Source organism: Rhyacophila brunnea, unplaced genomic scaffold (genome assembly GCF_057557595.1).
Source record: "Rhyacophila brunnea isolate RB1 unplaced genomic scaffold, BYU_Rbru_1.0 scaffold_10, whole genome shotgun sequence".
Taxonomy (NCBI): domain Eukaryota; kingdom Metazoa; phylum Arthropoda; class Insecta; order Trichoptera; family Rhyacophilidae; genus Rhyacophila; species Rhyacophila brunnea.
The window spans coordinates 38474505-38495823 of record NW_028232752.1 but is presented as its reverse complement, the minus strand read 5'-3'; the positions used below and the strand labels follow the sequence as shown (position 1 = coordinate 38495823).

At 34.7% G+C, this 21319-nt stretch overlaps 1 protein-coding gene across 2 annotated transcripts in view; it reads left to right on the top strand.

Annotated features, from left to right (window-relative positions):
• LOC147079184 (uncharacterized) overlaps positions 1–21319 on the top strand; it is a 491603-nt gene that overhangs the window by 306782 nt on the left and 163502 nt on the right. For both annotated transcript variants that reach the window (XM_085954360.1, XM_085954352.1), the window contains exon 4: positions 2722–2869. In XM_085954360.1, coding sequence (XP_085810486.1) covers positions 2722–2869 — 148 coding nt within the window. The remainder of the gene's footprint in view (positions 1–2721; positions 2870–21319) is intronic.

Sequence of the window (21319 nt, the reverse complement as noted above, 5' to 3'; positions counted from 1 at the left end):
ATTTTATTTATTTATAAAAAAGAGTATTACGGCATTACAGTTATTGGCCAATGCGCCATAATACTTAATAAATACAAATGTATAAAAATATCTTAATTATAAATAACAATAAAAAGACAGCATGTAAATATTAATGAAATATGATAATTTATACAATTATAAATTTAGCCTATTTAATACGTCCACAAACATTATATAGTTAATAAAAAACAAATCAACCTTTATGGTGCCATCAAATAAGCTAATTGCACGATACATATCATCATGAAACATAACATCTGTCCTGCGACGAGGTATCTTGAAGACCGTGGAGCTACGAGTGATATTGCTGGGAACATGAAAATTAATATTTGCCAGTATATACTAAATGAACCCACGAAGAAGTAAAAAGAAATGCTTTAAAAGAACAATCACTTTTCGGGTAGACAGGGATTGCATTGATAGCATACCCAGAAGAAAACGGGTCGGGAAATTCATTTCTACTTCATGAAGTGAGTGATACACGTATGGATAACAATGAAAAGTTGAGCGATGTCTTCAAAAATGCAGGCAGTGCGTTGCACTTGCATGTTATAATGGTACGTTTACATCTGACACTTATACCGTTATACTTATTTTATGTGTCTGACATAAAATTTCACTTACTGTTTACACCTGCATGGATCTGACATAAAATTCTCGTATACTTCTCGTTGAAATAAAGTCTCTACACTTTATTCAATGGCAACATTTGGAATAAATATATGCGGTGTTTACATAAATGGTATTGTAATTTATTCGGACACTTATTTCGTATACTTCTCAAAAACGTTATGTCAGTTGTAAATATGGGAATGTTAAAAAAGAAAGCAGCGAGTGTTATTATTTTAAGTCTTGGCAACAAAAAGGAGGAAAAAATGGTCTAGATGGTGCGGGAATGGATTCAGCGACGAAAAGAATTAGGTGCCTTCCGTTTAATGTCAGAGTTTAAAATCGAAGATCCAACTCAATTTGTGAACTTGAGTTTGCAAGATTGGACCTTTTGCCAAAAAACAAGACACACAATTCAGGAATGCCATAAGTGTAGAAGAACGATTAACAGTAACATTGCGATATCTAGCACTTGATCGTCATTGCATATTCAATATAATATTATCGTAATACGAGTGCAGGTGTGGGCCAAAATGAATTAGGTAATACCATTTGAAGGGCATTTTTTCTTCACAGAGTGCATCATAATTAATCGTATGTGCCGAGAACAAGCGATATTTTATTTTCGAACAAAATCCATAGAACACGGCACATCCGATTTATTTCTCACTGTCTATGATTTTTGACAGATCGCTACAGTACATTTATTAACGTAAACGTTGGGCATACATTCATGGTGTACCTATGATAATTGATTGTCCGTTGTTTTAGAAATATACCTATGCAATTCACTACCTGTCAAACTACGAATAATGTGTCAGGTACTTGACATAAAAGTAGACGGTGGTCCAACTTCGGTGATATATCGCTGCAAGTTCGGAATTGTCGAATACGCGGTGTTTACATTTGCGTATATAAGTAGATTGAATAAGTGACAGGTGAGTGTCGACACACGCAAAATAAGTGGCTGGTACAAATATAATTACTGTTTACACTTAGTGAATATGGTGTCATACACAAATATGACAATATAAGTGTCAAATGTAAACGTACTATTAGAGGAGCCGCCGCTGGTCTCAAGTATCGTAAATCGATCACAATCAGAGATTCGCGGCGCGGCATACCCTGCCGTCTGATGATGTTAATGCGGTAATTTTATATGTGCCGCATAAAACCTGAGGATCGACCAATGCAATCGACAATTCCATTAAACGTAATACTTATTCTTGAAGAGTACCTATTTGCTTGCTATTTTTTATACAATGCGATCTGTTATGTATTTATTTATTTTCTCATCAAACGCGTGCCATGCAATATCATCTCGCGTGCCATACTAGGTCACTGAACTAGACATTTTGATTTCAAGATTTTCATTTCCCGAAAAATTGATCTGAGATTTTAGGAAAATCGATGTCACATAATATTATGTGACATGTAGGTATGTAGGTACATTCTATATGTCGAATATTCTATTCGTGAGATCTATTAAATATACATAATTTGTAAACTTGTACTTTTTGGTCTGCGGTCGTAACTCATCTCGAGAATCACTTTTTCTAATAACTCATTTTTCAGTGTACCTAATTAATAGAGACCAGATTATATGATTTTGCATACATATTTGTTTATGCAATTGCATATTTAGCCATTCTCATCGGTTATTGCATAGTTTACCTAAAATCTAATGACGATGCATATTTTCGCTATATTTTATATTTCGAGGCAATCAAAGGTGTAGTTAATGACCTCAATAGTGCAGAGGCTATGGCAGTTTGTCAGTCCAAGGAAGCATTATTAAACGATTTTTGTAGCTGTGATTAGCACTCATTTTTCCCACATAAGATTAAAAAGCTTGAAATTTGAGGTTTGACGTCGAATGAATCTAGGTATTCAGAAAATCCGCCAAATCAACTGCGCATTGCCAGAGGTATTCCCGCGTAAACTTAGAGAAAATTTTGAAAACATTTTGAATTATAACCGAGACTTTGAACCTTTGTGTCAAATTAATAGTTTTATTAATGGGACCACTTAATTGATTAATAATGACTTATTGCGTATTATTATTATTGACCAAATGTATTTTATTTGCAGGTGGCGGGTAAGCCGTCAGAAACTAGGCCGGAACAGAGCCGAGTCTGCAGCTACAAACGAAAGATGATGGCCTCTTCCCAGGTGTCCTCACATCTGACTTCAGTTCAGCCTCAAATCAAGGTCGACGCAGATCATCATAGAAAGCAAGGTAGGAAATTAATTTTAATTTCTATAATTATTTGTATGTAGGTACTTATATTATTATGGGTGAACATGGAAAATTCGATATTTGATTGCGAGAAGTAAAGGCTGTTTTTTTCATATAACTTACCGAGCTGCGGATCTATTCTATACACAGGCCTGCTTTCAGTCCGCTACGGCAACTAAGTGGGGTAGGAAAGTATTGAATTATTAATTTAATAACCCGCCCCATTTCGACTGAGCTGAGCTATTGAAGGGGTAATTACACCTTCTGAAGGGGGGGATTGTTATTAACCGTCTGAACTGTCAAAACTGTCTATCTCTATCTAAAATTTATCACAGCCACGAGAGGTGCTGTTAAAACACACTACTTATTGTAACAATTATAACTAAATTATTGTAATTGTTACAATAAGTGTTAATAATTCCATATTTCCCCACTCTATTTAGGCTGCCGTAGCGGACCGAAAGCAGCTTGTGTATAGAATAGACCCGCTCTGTAAGTAGGTACTACGCTCACTTATTAATATTTATGACCGGTATAGTCTGGCAAATCGTCATGAATCAATTGATCAACGCTACCAAATTATCCAAATTTACTTTTAAAATCAGTCTTCGATTAGCGCAATTTATTAGATGATTTCGGAATTTTTATGGAGCACATAATCGTCCTCTGAGCAAGCCATCCGACGAACTATGGATAGATGAGTCCACCTCTGCAGCAGGAAATACGGGAACATATCTGAACATCACATACATATATTAGTTTTTATCCATGCAGGTATATCATACACTTTGTATAAAAAAATCAATTACGAATCGAGAAAAAGTGGTTTCATTTTGGTAAGTTGTCTATATTTGAAGTAGGTACATTACCTAAAAAAACAAAATTTTATTTTACAGTTCACTATGTTTGCCATCGGATCGCGTAAGTTCGCAGTTTTTTTTATCGGGACGCACTACAAAGTATGTTACGATATAATATAATTCCGTTTGCTTTTCTAATAAGCTAGTTGCTGTTAAATTCAGCTCAAGAATTTTGCATTCAATATTTTTGGAAATATCTATGACAGCGTTGTTATTAGTAATTATTCACAATAGTGATAGAGGGATCGGAAGTTTAAGGCTATACTTCAGCTGAGGCATGGTCTAAAACGATCGTGACTACGCGACGCGCAGATTGTGCAAACGACGCGTGACTAACAAAACATAATTTGTCATAAAAATTCAACATGCGTCCATTTAATGTTATTTAAATAATAATAATAATATATTCATTGACATGTTTTGTTTTGAGAGTAAATACGTAACGTTTCACGCCATCACAAAACAAAATTACGTGCTCACAGGTCGACTATCGCTCTCCGATTGGCAACGCTTGCGAAATCACGTCGCACTAATGCTGAAAATTATTTGCCGTTTCACTGAAGAATGCTCTTAATGGATAAACATGTGAGTTAGAACCCCTCACGGTTCAAATATTCGACTTATTAATATACCATAATTTTAAACAAAATATCTAATTATATCAGAATGTTTATTTACAAAAGTCTTTGCTCCTGGCTTATATTATTGTCTGCATAGCGCTCATGAATGTCACACTCCGAGATAATCAAGTCGGTTATGTGATTAGACGAGTCCGAGCGGCCGCAAGATGTCACTCACATTGCCGTGACCCATTTCACTCGACGTGTCCTTGCGTGAAACCCCCTTTCCTTGGCCTCTCCGCCTCGCCAATGTGCGTCATTTGCAGCACAAAAGCCCGGGGCGGAAATTACTTTGCGATCTGTTTTCCCAATCCGGAAAAGTGGGAAGGGGCTTCCCCGTTTTTCATTGCGACCCGTTCGATTTACTTTTCTTCTCGGGTGATTCTCCCGTCGTTCATCGACGTCTTGCAATTTTTCAATTTTCTCTCCCTTACGTATTTTTAATTTTTGCAGTAATATCAATGGCATGAGTCATCTGGTTTTTAAATGTGTTCAGAATCTTCTGTTGTATAAATATTCATACAAGTTATTAAACATATTATATTTTAGCTTTCCGTTTATTCTCAGTGGACATGATATTTGTTTAACCAACTATTTACATCATGGCCCCCACAAGGGGGGCTGACAGTCCTCTAGCTTGGGGGCCTGGGCTCAGGGGGGGGGGGGGCGTGGTGGGACGACCAGATAAATGAGATAAACACACATCTTAAATAGTAAAAGAAGTCGCTACTTTGGGATTATTACCATTTTAAAATATAAGGTTGTGCGATGCAATTTTTGGTTTTGGTTTATGTTAAAAAATCGCTAAAAATACACCGAATTTTATTTGACTTGAACTACATTTGGAAAACGCCACTGTAGAACGTCAGACTACCTTTAATCTTAGCGATAGGTAGAGGGGCCCGCCAAAGACCCTGGCCTGGGGGCTCCGCTTCAGGATGTGGGGGGCATGGTTTTCAGAGACTGGACTGAAAGTGAAAAAATGTTTTTCATGCGTTTTATTCTTTTTTTAAATCTGGATAGTTTGATAACATCATCATGTAATTATTCATAATTTTTCACATCTTATTTTTTTTAATGAGAAACTAGTCATTTACAGCAGAAAAAAGGAGCGGGCTATAACCTTACGTACCTACTTTTTATATTACGACATTAATTACAAAACTTGATGTCAAGCGTCGTAGTTAGTTATCCGTAGAACAAAAAATAATAGCTTGGTCATTTAAACATATTAGTAATATCTGTTTTGACGATTCAGCATTATGTATATATTTATGACATTATTTGTGATCTAAAATATTGTGGGTCTGAAAATTTTGTCGCGTATTTAGATGTGTACAATTAATAATTATTTTCGCGATCTGTCTTTTCACAGGCATGTATAGTTTCATTTGCATTATAAATTGAATATCTTAGTTTCGGTACTAAACTATGTTTCTTGTTCGAAATAATCAATGTATGTAGTAGGTAATTAATAAAACAATACCGTCCATTCATAGGCCATTCTGACAATCTGTGCATTTGGTAATTTATAGAATTAATCGACTGAATCTAAAGTTCTGTTGAAATCAGTGTTGCCATCTTTTTCTATGTTGATAATAGTACAAAAGCGTAAAAATTGTTGTATTTCTGAAAAATATATAGTACAAGAATATTTTTCATCTTGAATCCTTTAAAATTATTATATTTTGGTATATTTGGCGTAAAATTATAGTATTTTACATTTTTCGTAGAATTAAAATTATAGTACTGTACTATAATTATAGTACCTACGGTTGGCATCACTGGTTGAAATGTCTCCTGTTTATCATTTATTATATGCGGGCGATTACAATTTCTAGCTTGCTACATTGATTCCGCAATACGAAGCGAAATTAATCATATATCGTCGGTGTTTTGTAAAAAGGGCGAATCAACCATTTTGGCGAAATAGAGATTTTAATGAAAATACAATATGTACCCCACTAGCTTTGTTGTGTAAAAACGGCGAATTTTTATCTCCACAGGAAAGTATTTAAAAACGATAATCGACTAAAATTAAATTAATTAAAATTACGAAATAAAAAGCAAATGTGACATATTAGGCCTTTTAAAATATTATATAATAATACCTATTATAATGACAGTATTCTTTCTAAGTTTTATTATAAACTTGTTAGATATTTATAATCATATACAGTTAAAAAACAAATAAATGTTAAAAGTTAAATATCCTCCTCCTGTAAAGTAGCATTTTGGTTAATTCGCCCTTTTTACAAAACACCGACGATATGAACTGTATTTAGCCTCCGCGTATAGGTATGTGTATACCTATAATGTTTTTAATGACTTTCATCAATTTCGAATTTAGCCACATGAATAAAAATAATGTTATTTATTCAAATTCAAATTAAATACCGTGAACATTACAAATTACAAATTGAATACGTTCACAACATGACATTTTATGTATGTAGGTGGTGTATTTGGAAAACTTAAATTAAACTTGCACAAGTATCTAATAATTTATTTTATAAAGTATGTGGGCGTGCATGTAGGTATATTTTATATCATTTTCATAATTTTATTTTTTGCTACATTACATTTTTTAATTCTAGAATATGTACTAGTCTTTTTTTTTTTTTTTTACTAAAACCTTGTTACGTACCTATCCACCTACGATGGCTTAAAATCTCATTTTAAGTTCACCCCTTTCAATTGTTATTTCTGTTATTCGCATTTTAGTATTCATCCCGAGCACTGTCTGGTCCCATTAAAGTTTATGTTGTTATATCTGAAGTAGCGCTGAAACAAATCTTGACCCAGTATTGCATTACGCTTGTAAATTTATACAAAATATCTCCCATCGACTCAAAAGTCTATGAGGCGAAATTTATTCTATATGGAAATTCGTATTCTTGAAAGCCTTTATGAAAATAGGTATTACTTATCCTGACGTATAGCTAGTGAATATCATATATTTTTCGTAAAAGGGTTAACATACTTTATGTCTTACGACAATCTTTGAAGGAAAATAATCATTATACATTCAATTTTAGTATTAATATTAGTTAGTATTAAAAAGTCCACTTTGTTTGGCCGATATGGACTTTATTTCATTCATACTACTCCTGAACTTATTTTAATTGGCTCTACAATCTAGTGTGGATCTTGTTCGCCTGACAAAGAGTTTTCGTAACATTTTTTACGAGATATCAATGTTGGTAATTTGCTTAAACTATATTATTTAGTCCATGCTCTGGATTCAAACACATTTTGAAAACCACCCTATGAATTTTGCCAGACCTTTGATTTGAACCCGAGACCCTCGATTTACTAGCGGGGACGTTGCCACTCGACCATCGCGGGCTAACTATTTAAAACTAATACTTGACAGCTGACGTTGGTAACTGCATATTGAGGACTCATTTTCCAATTTTTTTCGAGTGAGTGATTCCACCGCGGATGCACATCTAATTCCGGCGTACATTTCACATGTACAGGCACTCCGCACTCTGATCATGGGGATGGCAATTTAAGGGTTGCAGTTATAAATACGAGTCGCTGCGATCTGTCGCATTCTAAACTTAAAATCTTAGTCTAAACTCTAAAGCAGTGATCCGAAACCTTTTCTCACCCACGGCACACTAAAGGTATTTGCAAAATTCCGCGGCACACCACACGTAAAACAATTTATACACCAAAACATTTATTAACACATCCACTTGAATTATGGTTCGATGTCGGGTTAAGAATAATAAATTATTTGACGAGTATTGACATGATAAGTATAATGATAAATTGTATCCTACAATCACACGTTTTAAAATATTAATACCAGCGTAGTAAAATAGCACCGCAAGCGAATTGTCTGGGTCCTCAGGCTAGAGCCCTATCAGCTCCACCTTGTGGGGGCCATGCACCAAAATTACATTATTTTATGCTTTTTTATTTGATAAATAATTAAATATACAAACATAACACAGAACATGACGAAGAACTAAATATACATATTTCCATGTATTTGTATTATCAATATAATAGCTAGGTAATTAATGTGATGACTGAGCTTGTTTCAATGAACGTAAAAGTTTTATATATTTTGACTTGACATTTGATAGATTCCTCGGTCAAGACCCTTCAAGGAAGACTGCTTATTATTTTTAATTATAACTTGAGTTGAAAATTTTTTCTCACAGATATTTCGTCGTAGAAAATGGGAGCTGAATTGCGATAGCCTTGTCGGAAATCCGAGGATATTCTTTATTAATCGAAATCCAGAAAATAGCCAATAGAACATCGGCGAAGTTCAGTTTTAGCGTCCCGTCGTTTCTCAATTCAACCAATACCTCTCGAATTTATAGTGAAAGCGCTTCTATAGAATTTTCGGCATTGGTTGCGAAAGGGTTGATTATATTGATTGTATGAAAATTTCTTTTGCAGCAAAGGTTGTTTCTTTTTAATGGTGGTCTGGTGGGAGGTCCTTTGGTACATTTGAGATCCTTGTCTTAATTCCTTCTAATTTATCCGAGCACGTCAATATATTTTCACTCTGACCTTGCATTGTTTTAGGTGCTCAAATATATTACCAGCCATCTCAAATTTGGCTATTAAGTAAGTAGGTATTACGTTGAATTGCCGTGGATATGCACGGCCGCTTTAAACGTGTCTGAAAGAAGTGATTTTAAGTGCTCATTCCGTCCCGAGACGGAGCCGCACGGGACTGATGCTGTAACCATGCACCGTAGTGCTTAAAGAAGAAAGTTCAGAAAGAAATATTTTATTTTTTGGACTGGGTCTGCTGTCCGCTGACGTTAAGCGCTTTGTTTACCCGCATATTGAGTGTCACGAATTGAAATGGATGAGTCTTCAGAAGAGTCGGGACTATCCCGCTCCCCATACGACGCTGCAAATTTCTCAAATGCCGCAAAGTTGGCCTCGGTTGCTACCAGATCTCCATGACCAATTGGGCCCGTGTGAGGACGGACCCTGGCAAACAGCTCCGCTCGTTCGAATTCCATAAGCGGGCAATCCCAGAGGATGTGTTCAACATCTTGGTGGTCATGCCCGCAGGTACAACCCGGCCCATCTACTATCAAGCCAAACTCGTGGAGTCTGGCGGCGAAGTTGCCATGGCCGGTGAGGAACTGGCTAATCCAGTGCGAAGGTTGCAGTCTTCTAGTTTGGTGCCCGCAGAATACGTCTGGGAAAAAACGGTAAGTGTGCCGCCCCTTGGGGGAGGCGGTCCACCTCGCCTGCCATGCCGCAAATGCGGTCTTGTACACAATGTCATTTACAGTCTTCCTGTAAGGAACGTCATTGGATCTCTGCGGTGGTGTCAGATGGATACCGGCAAGTGTTGTGCTGATCCCCCTCAAGAGGATGGTGATCGATCCTCTGACTTGGACGTGCAGATCGACGGGTAGCACCCCCGCGAGTACGGCAAGCGCGTCAGTAGAAGTTGTGCGGTAGGCTTTGGTATGCGAGATCAGCGCAAGTCGCTGCCCGCTTAGTAGTGCGCGTCTCACGAGAGTTAAGGAGTTTACTCGGGAATGCCAAATGCTGGAGGCGTAACCGGCAATTCCCATGAAAATTGCGCCGTATGCAACCTTAAGGGCTCTAGGCTTAAGTCCCCAATTGCTGTCCCCGGCCAGGATCTTTGGCGGGCCCACCTACCTATCGCTGAGGTTAAGGGCAGTGTGGAGCTCTAATGTAGTGTTTCATTATGTATATCATTCATCATATAGGTATCACATCAAATTGCAACGCACAACCATATATTTAAAATATTTAATAGTCCTGAAATAAAGCAGCGCTTTTTTTACTATTAATAAAATAATGTGAAAAGTGCATCAGCAAAATAACCAAGAAGTAAGATTTTTGTTTGCTTATATCTGATGCAGAAATCATTTGAAAACATGGCGAACTTATTTTTTTGTAATGTTGATTTCCAAAGCTCCAATTTTTTATGAATGCCTTCACTTTGTCTTTTTAAATCAATGAATGCATTAGTGGTCCTTGCATTGATTTATTTATTCATTCATTTTTTTTTAAATTTCAACCAAATAGACAAGTTTAACAACAAAATTATCGTTCCTTAACAAATTTGCCTCAAATTTCAACATTAGGTATGATTTGAACCCTTTATTTTATTTTTTCACGAGATCGTCAGCGCGCTTCACAATCATATTATAGAAGTGAGGTATTATAAAATTAGTCTCCATATTTTCAGACAGGTTTGCAAACAATCTCTTATATTTATAGGACTGTTTTTTTATGTAGTTTATAACTAGCGGCCGTTTTATAATATATACATTTGCAAACTGCAAACTTGTGGCTACATTAATTAATTGTGTTCAAATTTTCGCGCCTCCCTTTGCAACACTCCGCCGCGCCTCCCAGTTTGGAAATCGCTGACCTGCATGATACATAAACTCCATACCTTTTTTCATAACAATTCACTTTAATTATTTAGATAGGTACTTACCTACTTATTTGTTGTTTTATTATTTAGTAAAACAATGTTAAATGTCTCGTTATACCTATATATTCGACAGGGCGCCATTTTGTATGTTGTCGTATTTTTACGGTCGCGTAGAGCTTTATCTTACTATTTTCCCGCAAGGTTCCCGTTTTCTTAACATTATTAGATTTTGTGTAGCGATTTTCTCACAATACAAAGTAAACAATTTCAAAGGGGCTTTACCTTTGCCTCTATTGGGATTTCTTTTCTGTTAAAGCAATCAATGTTCGGCGAACGGGGATAAAGGGCTTATACTTCGTACGTCTTGTATCCTATACAAAGTTACCTAATACGTTTTATTACATACATATACCTATCTGCGTTTACTTATTTATACAGGGGGCTCGTTAGTTCGGTATAATCAATCAACCGCCCTATAATTAATCACATTAATTCGCATGCGTTGGTTTCCGAGGTGACTTTTTCATTAAATAGTAGGTTTTATTACACCATTGTACGACAACGATAGGGTTTGATTGATGACACTAAAAAATGAAAGAATTAATAAAAATGTAATTAATAGTAGACCTCTGTTCATTAGAAGACCAGTTGGTGAAATTACTTAGTAGGTACATACATCTAAGGTTTGTTAAATTAGTGAGCATGTAGTTAAAAGCTAACGTCTATTATCTATTTCTTATCACCAAATCGCTTTCGTGTGTATATGAAAATCGTTAGCAATAAATGATGCCTACGACAGAAAGTATAAAAATTAAATTACACGTTCCAAAACACTTCATTGATGACAACACTACTTATTTTTAAGTATATAAACAGCGTATTTTTAATTGAACTTGCAAAAAATTGTTAAAGATGTTTTCTTGTTCATACATCTTATTTTGCTTGTCAGTCTTTCCGCATTCTCGAGAATCTCGTGAATTCGTGAATTTCGAAAAATGAGAAAGTCAACAAATCACAATCTCTGCCTACCTTGCTTTGTAGCCTCTGTCCTCTTCTGTCTGTTTATCCATAATTATTCAATTCCTTTTAATTAAATAGATGAATTAAAATGTTAATTTAATATTATTTTAATTTCTGATTGGTGACTCTTTTTACACGTGAATCTTAACTACAGTCAGGCATCTCAATTTTTAGTACAGGTCTATTGCAGACGATTCATTGAACATAGTGCTTTGGCAAATGTCAATTTGATATTTATCATTATTGCTGAATATTATAATTTATGAGTTGACAACGTTCACCACATCCAAAAATAACTTTATTTAAATTGGATGTTAATAGTTAGTCATATCTACATTTTTTTTTAAACTGCTTAATTTAAAAAAAAATCAACCCATGAAAAACACGCCGAGTGAAGTAAAAAAATATAAACCCACTCTTAACTCAAGTGAAATGCGTTGATATCCAAAAAAATGGTTGAACTAACTTCTAAACTGCAGTATGCAAATATGCGTGAGAGAAAGTTACTTAGATAATGCTTTTCGTACCCTTATGTTTTAGTTACGGTCCCATTCAACCAATAATCCCAGGTATATTTACCTACCTATTTTTACTAAAGCATTCTTAATTACAATAACAATATCATATTTTTTCTGATTAATTGAAAATGTGTATCACAACTTTACTGTATGCTAAAAAGTTTATGTTTTTCAGTGGCGAAGACCCCATACTAGGCGATTATTTAAAGCCTACCTTCTTAAGAAAAATATTTTTTAATTGCATATTAACATATTTACATACTTGTCTACAACGTTTAAGGACCATGCTTTGAAAATAGAAAAAAAACTCAATTTTGACCCACGCCGAGCATGTCCGCCCTTAAGCATATCTGACAAGTGTGATTTTCTATCAGATCTCCACAGCCTACCTCTTTCCAAAAGTCACCCTTCGCCACTGATGTTTTCTATATGAATCCATGTGATGTAATAATATGTTGGTGACTTGAAAGTTGAAAAAAACCCTTCAGTCATAGTAATTTAATTGTAATCATAATATACAATTCTTCATATTATTATTATTTCCGATTTCATATTATTTATCAACAACGGAGGACGACGGGATGAACTCGCTCGGTGTGGTAAACATCGGGGATTACATTAGGAGCTTCGTGCATGATCGGCTTTCCTCGCGCTAAGCTGAGCGATCCGATGATGGAAACTGTCAATATTGAATATCGCCATTAAATGGAGGCACAGGATACGACAGGATATGTATAGAGAAGAAAACTAATCTTCGGCGTATTGCTTTATGTGGAAAATGAATAATAAATACCCTTAACATCTTAATATATGGCATCAATTTTCTTTCCAATGGTAAGGGTGAACATTTTGGTAGTTAATAATCTGTATCAAATTCCTTGAATATGTCAATAAGGGAATTCCGTACTCAATAATTAATTATTAATTATGGTCACATTAATGTCAATAAAACAAAATATGTATAATAATTATTATAATATTATATGGGATCATATTTTAATATCTTCTCACTTGACGCGACAATAATTATACTCATACAGTAGGTAATTTAATGTTATTATAGCGAGATATTCTCGTATTTAATGGTACGTTGATAACGCCGTATGAAAATGGCTTTCCCAAAAGCTACCGCTGCTTTCAGCGCGATTGCGGGAAATTTGACTGGGGAAATCGAGATGGGGAAATGAACGGTTTCAATAATTGCTTGTACTGGTTTAGAACTGAAATATTAATACCAAATAGTAGATAGCTAACATTATTATTATTACGTGTGGCAAATGCGATGGGCAAAATATCTATTACGTCGTATAAATAGATGTACCTATATTTAATTCAATTAATATTGTGGCACAAATTATAATGTCAACTATACCTAATCAAACTGCTATAAGTACCTACCTTCTAAAGCATAAATTGTAGAAAGCAAGTTGTATGTAGAATGTAAAATATATAAATGTTTATTGTGAAAAGAAAAAAAACGTAACACATCTGAAAAAATATGTTGATATGAACGCTTCTTCTTGATTGTTAATTGTACTCTATTTTTTATGGAGTTGATGGTCAATTCTTCGTTGAAATACATCTGTATTAACAAAAATATAACACAGTATTATGTAGTTACTAATTTCACTAAGTTTAATAATAATCAGGACTGGTTTCGTCTGCTTCAACCTGACATTATCAACTGGACAATATTGACATTAAGGTCAAGCATAACTACCATACAGCATGGAAGGCTGGCCATGATCAGACTGACTATATCATGTTTAGCATCTATCGTTCGAAAGTGAGACAAGCTGTTCGACAGGCCTATCGAACATATATGGAAACGGTAGGAGATTGCATTCGCGAAAATCCTAAATTGTTTTGGAATTACGTAAAATCATTAAGAAGAGATGGTGGGTTTACCGATAGGACGAGTTGGAAGGGCGAAGAGGTGACCGGACAAAGAGTGGCGGAAGCATTTGCTGGTCATTTCAAGTCTGTCTACGCAAGTAGTATTCCAAATTTGGATGTTACCTCAACGTCAGGAAAACCGTCATGTGGTGCCCAATCCGTCGATATTTTTTCAAATAACTAGGGCGATGTACTTAAGTTTATTAAAAAAACTAAAGAATACTCGCTCTTTGGGACCTGATTATGTTCCTATATTTTTTTTAAAGGGTTGTATTGACTTTGTCAAAGGCCCGCTATCATATATATTTAATCTCGCAATGGAGACGGGTATCTTTCCGGAAAGTGGAAGATGTCGAAGGTTACTTCAATCCATAAGAGTGGTACAGAGTCATCAGTGGAGAATTACAGGCCGGGAGCTGTTCTCTCTGCACCAGCAAAAGTTCTTGAGATGAACATGCACAACATGATTTCTCCAAAAATTGAGTCATTTATAATAAATGAACAGCATGGATTTAGAGCAGGCCGATCAACAGAAACTAACCTGATGGTGTTTACCGATTATGTGTCATCGGCACTGGATAGAGGCCACCAGGTTGACTGTTCTTACAATGACTTCTCAAAAGCATTTGACAAAGTCGATCATGACATCCTGATGGAAAAACTCCAACTTATTGGATTGTCGGATCGATTTTTGAAGCTATTCGGGAGTTATTTTAGGAACCGTCAACAATACGTATCGTACGGCCTTTATCAGTCACAGACCTTTTACACATTTTCTGGTGTCCCCCAGGGCTCAAACTTAGGGCCGTTGCTGTTCACGATTTTTATAAATGACATAGCATTGGTAATACAAAATGCTATGTTTTTGTTGTTCGCTGATGATTTGAAACTCTTTTTGGAAGTTGTCACCTTGGACGATTGTCGTCAGCTCCAACTTGATATAGATAATATATTAAATTGGGGCAGGCGTAACAAACTAGAATTCAATATTGATAAATGCAATCTTTTATCGTTTACCAGAGCCTCAAAAGTGTTGTTTTTCCAATACTCGATGCATGGCAGAGGTCTGTCACGAATATCATCTGTAAGGGATCTTGGCATTACGTTTGAGAGTAAACTGACATTTATTAGCCATATAGTTACCATTTGTAACAAAGCGCTTAAAATGTTGGGCTTCGTCATGCGTACTTCCCGGGTCTTTTCAGATGTTACGGTATTAAAACTTTTATTTAATTCTTTAGTTCGAAGCAGACTTGAGAGTAGGTCTATTGTTTGGGCACCGCATCAGTTGAAGTATGGCCTTATGGTGGAGAGGGTACAGAAGAAATTCTTGAGACTCCTTTACTTGAGGTTGTATGGATACTATCCGTGGCTTTATCCAACTGACTTTCTCTTAGGCATGCTTACATACTGCAGTCTGCGTATTTTTTTCGACTTATACGAGGTATAAATGAGAACTCTGCCATTCTGGGCAGTGTTGACCCGTGTGTCCCTGATAACTATCTTAGAAATAGAGACCATCAGTTGTTTATCCTCCCAAGATGCAGAACCAACCTGCCACTGGTAATGCCAATTGGGATGGCGATAACTATGTTCAACGAAATTGCTTCGGGTGTTAATATATTCCACCTACGTGAGAATGAGTTTAGGTGGACGTTATTTTATAATTTCTTAAAATAGGGTCTCCTTAACTCATCCATTGTACTTCCTTGTACATATCTAATTTATCTATTTCTTCTATTCTTCTTCTATTTATCTTTTTATCTTTTATTTATATTTATCTTCTTCTATCTATCTCTTTTTTTATGTAATACTTGTATATTTATATATCTTTGTTTCTAAATGTCATGTTGTGAACGTCTTAAACTTATAATTTGTAATGTCCACAATATGTTAAAAAAAAAATCAATTGAAAATAAATTGAAATTGACACCAGTGGACAATGTCATTTTGAAGCGGAAAAACGTCCTGATTATTATTAAACTATGTGGAATTTGTACCACATATTGTGGTTTATTTTTATTAAATTCCGTAATGACACCGTCTAAGCCGTCCAAAATAGAGTAAAATGACCACTCAACAATAAACAGTAGGTACCTACCTATTTTAGGAAATCTCAACCTTTTTTGTAATTCACTTATCTATGTAGATATAGTTAGATATTTCACGATGAATAGTTAATGAACTATGAAGCTATAAAAGTATCGTAATGCTTCTTATGCTGTAACTCTTGCCCTAATCCTTTTGTGTTTTGTGTTGAAGCAAGGTGCAATAATGCACCGCCCCATCCTTAGTCCTTTAATCCCGTGCGAATTATAATGTAAACACCTCACTGTTTTATTTCTACGTGGGACGAATATTTTAAAACTGGCTACATACAGAAAACGCAGTTTCTTTCTGGCCTTTCGGTTGTAAATATTTATATCGGATTTGCGCATAATATGTAGGTAGATACCTACTTACTATTTTATTTTCAATTCTGCATTCTTAAATTTATTTGTTAAACATAATTGCATTCGAAGTGGGCAAGTTTAACGTTAATAACTTATTTACAAGTTATGTTTTAACAAATAAGTAGATAGGTACATATATTATTCCACTTTTATTTAAAACCAAAATTTGAAATTTCCACTATACCGATATTATTTTTCATTGGCGAATAGCAAATCTCACACCGCACCTCATTTACTCCCGTAGTATATTTGTTTATAAGAGTGTGCATTAATTATGTGTATTTAGTGTTAAATAACAAATAATTGAATTTACATTTTATATTGCAAAGTCACCATAACCTCTATCACAGAGCATAATACAAACATCCCTAGGTACATAGTAGGAAAGATATATTATCATATTTTTAACGGTTTTTTTTATTAACATAAATTTTCCTAATGGTTTTGTAAATGCGTTTAAAAATTAATAAATCTAAAAAATCTTAACACCACTGCACATGGATGTACTGAAATATGACTATATTCTAAAACATTAGAGCGAGAGGTTTAAAAGAATACTATTTTATGTAATAACAATACTTTATGCAGTCATCAAATGTTTAAGGATAATAAGGCTTCGAAGTTATATAAATAGATTATCTACAACATTTAAGGAATGTTCAGGGTTATGCTCTGAGAATACCATAAAAGCTCCATTTTGACCTAAAGTGAGCATGTGGGCCCTTAAGCTCTCTAAGCTTTCCACTCAATTGCTTATGGTGTAGTTTTTAACAATGATTATTTCGATATCAGTGATTTCCAATAACACTGCATTTCGGCAGCTGTCAAGTTTTGAAATAGCTGACCCGGCGATTGTTTCGCTTTATCATCCCATGGCCGTAGAAAGACATTATTTATAATTTGCGCAGGTGTGTGCTTTCACCCGGCCATTAAAATCGAATGTTGCATTGCAGCAAAACCCAATTCACTCTGCCGTGTTTGCTCACGTTGATTTAGAATAATATAACATCAACATCAAATTGATCAATTTCGAAAGGAGGTACAGTAAAAACGAAACAATGATGCGGTTCGTCGATTATACCTATATGTACGTTACGTACGAATACGCGGTCATCGGCTGCTAGGCATTTATCGCGGCTCCCCATACGCACGCACACTATCGACCGACCGCATTATTGTTTCGTTTTTACTGTACAGGCGTAGAGGTATGGGCTGATCAAAATAATAGTTTACTTAAATTCACTGCTGACTATATAATGACTATTTAATTACCACCTTTAAAATGCACGTTAATTACATCGATCGGCCGCCTGGTCATTACGCGCCAGGTGCGTCTTCAGCGTCCAAAGTATTAATTTCATTTTCTTTTTTATTTCGTTGTCGCCACCTCCCTACCTATTTACCAAAACGTTTTGTCATTGGTTTTCTATGATTATCTTTTAAAGCAAATAATAAATAATAAGGATGATTAACAAAAATAATAACTATTGTGTTCGATCACATATAATTTATAAATTGTTATTAAAAATAAATATTGTCTTTAATTCGCGATTATTATTTAGGTTACTTCAGTCATAGACAAACATAACATGCTATTCACAGTTCATGTCATTTTGACATTTCAAAGCGGTGATAAAGGTTTATTTTATAATACAAAATTCAGTGTGTTACTGTATTTTGAATGTGGATAAATTATCTCATATTGTACCGAAATCATTCGCCAGTGCTTTAAATATATAAGTATTTATTAAATTGTGTAGTGTCCCCATAGAAAATGTGCGAACGATTGCATTTAAAAAAAATCATTCCCGAGTTTGACGTTTCTTCGAAAATTAAAAATTATCAAAGCTTGACCTTCCAAGAGTTCATTTAGATTTGAATACAACAAAAAAAACTTATATTAGACATTTTCACAACAATTTATATGACAAATATTTGTTTTTAACTGGCAGTTATACATTAAACAAACTTTTTGTTGGCGATGCGTATTGTTTGGTAAAGAAAAGTATGCGTGGAATTCTACTGCCATAAGTGATTTAAATAATTTGACAAATTCAGCGGTGAAACCTATGATCAGTGTGTCGTTGTCATTAGTGTGCACCTATTCATCAGTAGTAATATCGTAAGTATTATTTTCTTATTTCCCGTAAGTTACCTGACAAGTGTGCTCTTTTTCTCTGATCTCCACAGCTTACCTCTTTCCTAAAGTCACCCTTCGCCACTGATAATTACCTATACAATATAACGTATATTTTTCATTACATTCTACCACCCTACCATCTTCCCTGCCGTATTGCCCGTATTCATTGCTGTATAATGTAATGACGTCATCAAATTCTCATACTAACTTGTGATTTATTGTAGATACCTACATACTTACTTATTTTTGTTATAAGTACATTATACCTATTATTATAAATCAGAAAAAAGTCATTTAAGTTTATATTTTCGCCAGGTTCGTTAATTTATAAATATTTCAATCTATTTTGATCCGTGTCTTTACTATATCGCCTTGCTTATTGACTTCAATCTGTTTTTTTTCTTTTAACACGTGTTTACAACATAGTTTCTTTCGAAATTTGATTGAGTATCAACATATTTTTTTTTTGTTAATATTTGCTAAAACATATTTTTACAGACGTACACACATCTGGTTATCGATTTCAAGGAGTAGTATGACATGAAGTAAAATCTAGCTATAGGTAGAGGTATATCATTCATCATTGGCACCATCGTGTATTGGCGTTGTTAGAATGTATGTTTCAATGATAGAAACAATATCACTACAGCTGCAAATCGCTTTTCTCGTACCTACCCGGTGTCATTGTTGAATGATTTACCTGTGTACCTACTTGTTAGAAATCCACGTTCCAATGAATTAATAATAAACTACATTAACTTCTACAAAATTGTTTTTAAGTAGATACCTAGATGTTTCGTTTGTCAAAATTATCAAGACCATGACAGTATTGTGGTTTTACCATAGAATATTTATGATAAGTATACTATAGTGTAAACAGAAAATAAGTACCTAATGGTGATTACCTACCATAAAATGGGTTTAAAATGATTCTTCTTCATTCTGAGGAAACGAAAACTGGAATTATTTAGCAAATCATTCGAAATTACAAATTGTTATCGCTTCAAGGGACAAAGGCCAACTAACTACAGGAAAAAGACGCTTTTCTTGTACCTACTTAGCTATTAATAATCTGTGTCATCGGTTCGACTAATGCACAATCATTTAGACCCGCATTGAATAACACAACACATTCATTTAGAACAGTGCTTCGAACTTTTTCGCTTCACGGTACGTTGAAAAATATTTTTTTTCAGTCTCCTAATTAAAATATGTTGTCAATTTGACATGAAAAGATTGCCAGATAGTTTTGGAGAATATTGGAGTATAGCTAGATAGTATATGTTTTTTTTTTGTAAATAAAGACGCTTATCAAATACCTACCTATTAGTATTGTTAAGTCTTAATAATGGTGTGGCAACCGATAGTTATCGACGAATAAACAAATACCTATATGAAGTTCAACATAGGCATCCTACTAGTTTTAAATTGTAGGTAGGTATTAGGTGGGTCCATTTTCTAATTTCTCACGAGCCGCAGTGGGTAAAATTGTTGAAATATAATGATATTATAATATATATACATATACTAGACCAGACATAGATACATTTTATTATTTTAAATCTAATAGTTATATATTGGTGATGAAGTAGGTACTAGTTATTTTGGGTCGCATACGGCCCTTAGGCCACGGTTTATACATCACTGGTATACACCCTATTACATACACTTAACCAGATAAAATACTTTTGTAACTCTAGTAATATCATGGTTAAAAAAACACAATATCTCCTCTCAGCGGATTATTCAGTCTCTTTATTTGTTCTGTTTCTAACACTATCTACTCACCAACGCTCCCGGTAAAGTGTACATTCAATTTCACGTAGTAATTCGTACAGCATTATTAAAAAATCTTAATTATATATTTGCTGTTATTCAAATGTAACGCTAAAGCGCGAATTATATTATGGTGCATGTCGTCTACTATCACGTGACGTCATAGTAAGCTGCCGCTACGGGATACAAGTGCGTAATGTCGTTTTTCGTGGTGTTTTAAATGTTATCACACTGATGCTCCCCATCCTGTAGCACATTTTGAACCTTTACGTTTAAACGAACATTGTCAGTTAGCAAAATCTGCCGAAATCACCAGAACAACAATGAGGTCACCTCATTTTGAACTCCACTGCATCGACACCTGCATGACTCAATGAACATTTTTATCATCTTCTACATGCCTACACTTTTTATTTTCATGTCAAAATCAGTTTTTTTTTGTTTTTAGCGGTTAGCACTATGTATTTTCTATAAGAATGTTGTCTATTATCTATGGTCTGCAGTTTGGGTACCTACTGTTCAAAATATAATGTACGGATATCATGTCGCAATTAATTTTAACGTACGCACACGTTGAAATTGTTAAAATTAATTGATATTAGCATGAATAATTAATAATAATTCAAATTACTGGTTGGCACACTTCATCAGTGTCATTCTTCAGTGAATTTACAGAGATTGTGATCCGGGTGATCGTTCAAAATATTCCGCAATATGACAAAACCATAGACTACATTTGTCGCCGTGACAGCGTGACGGTAGGT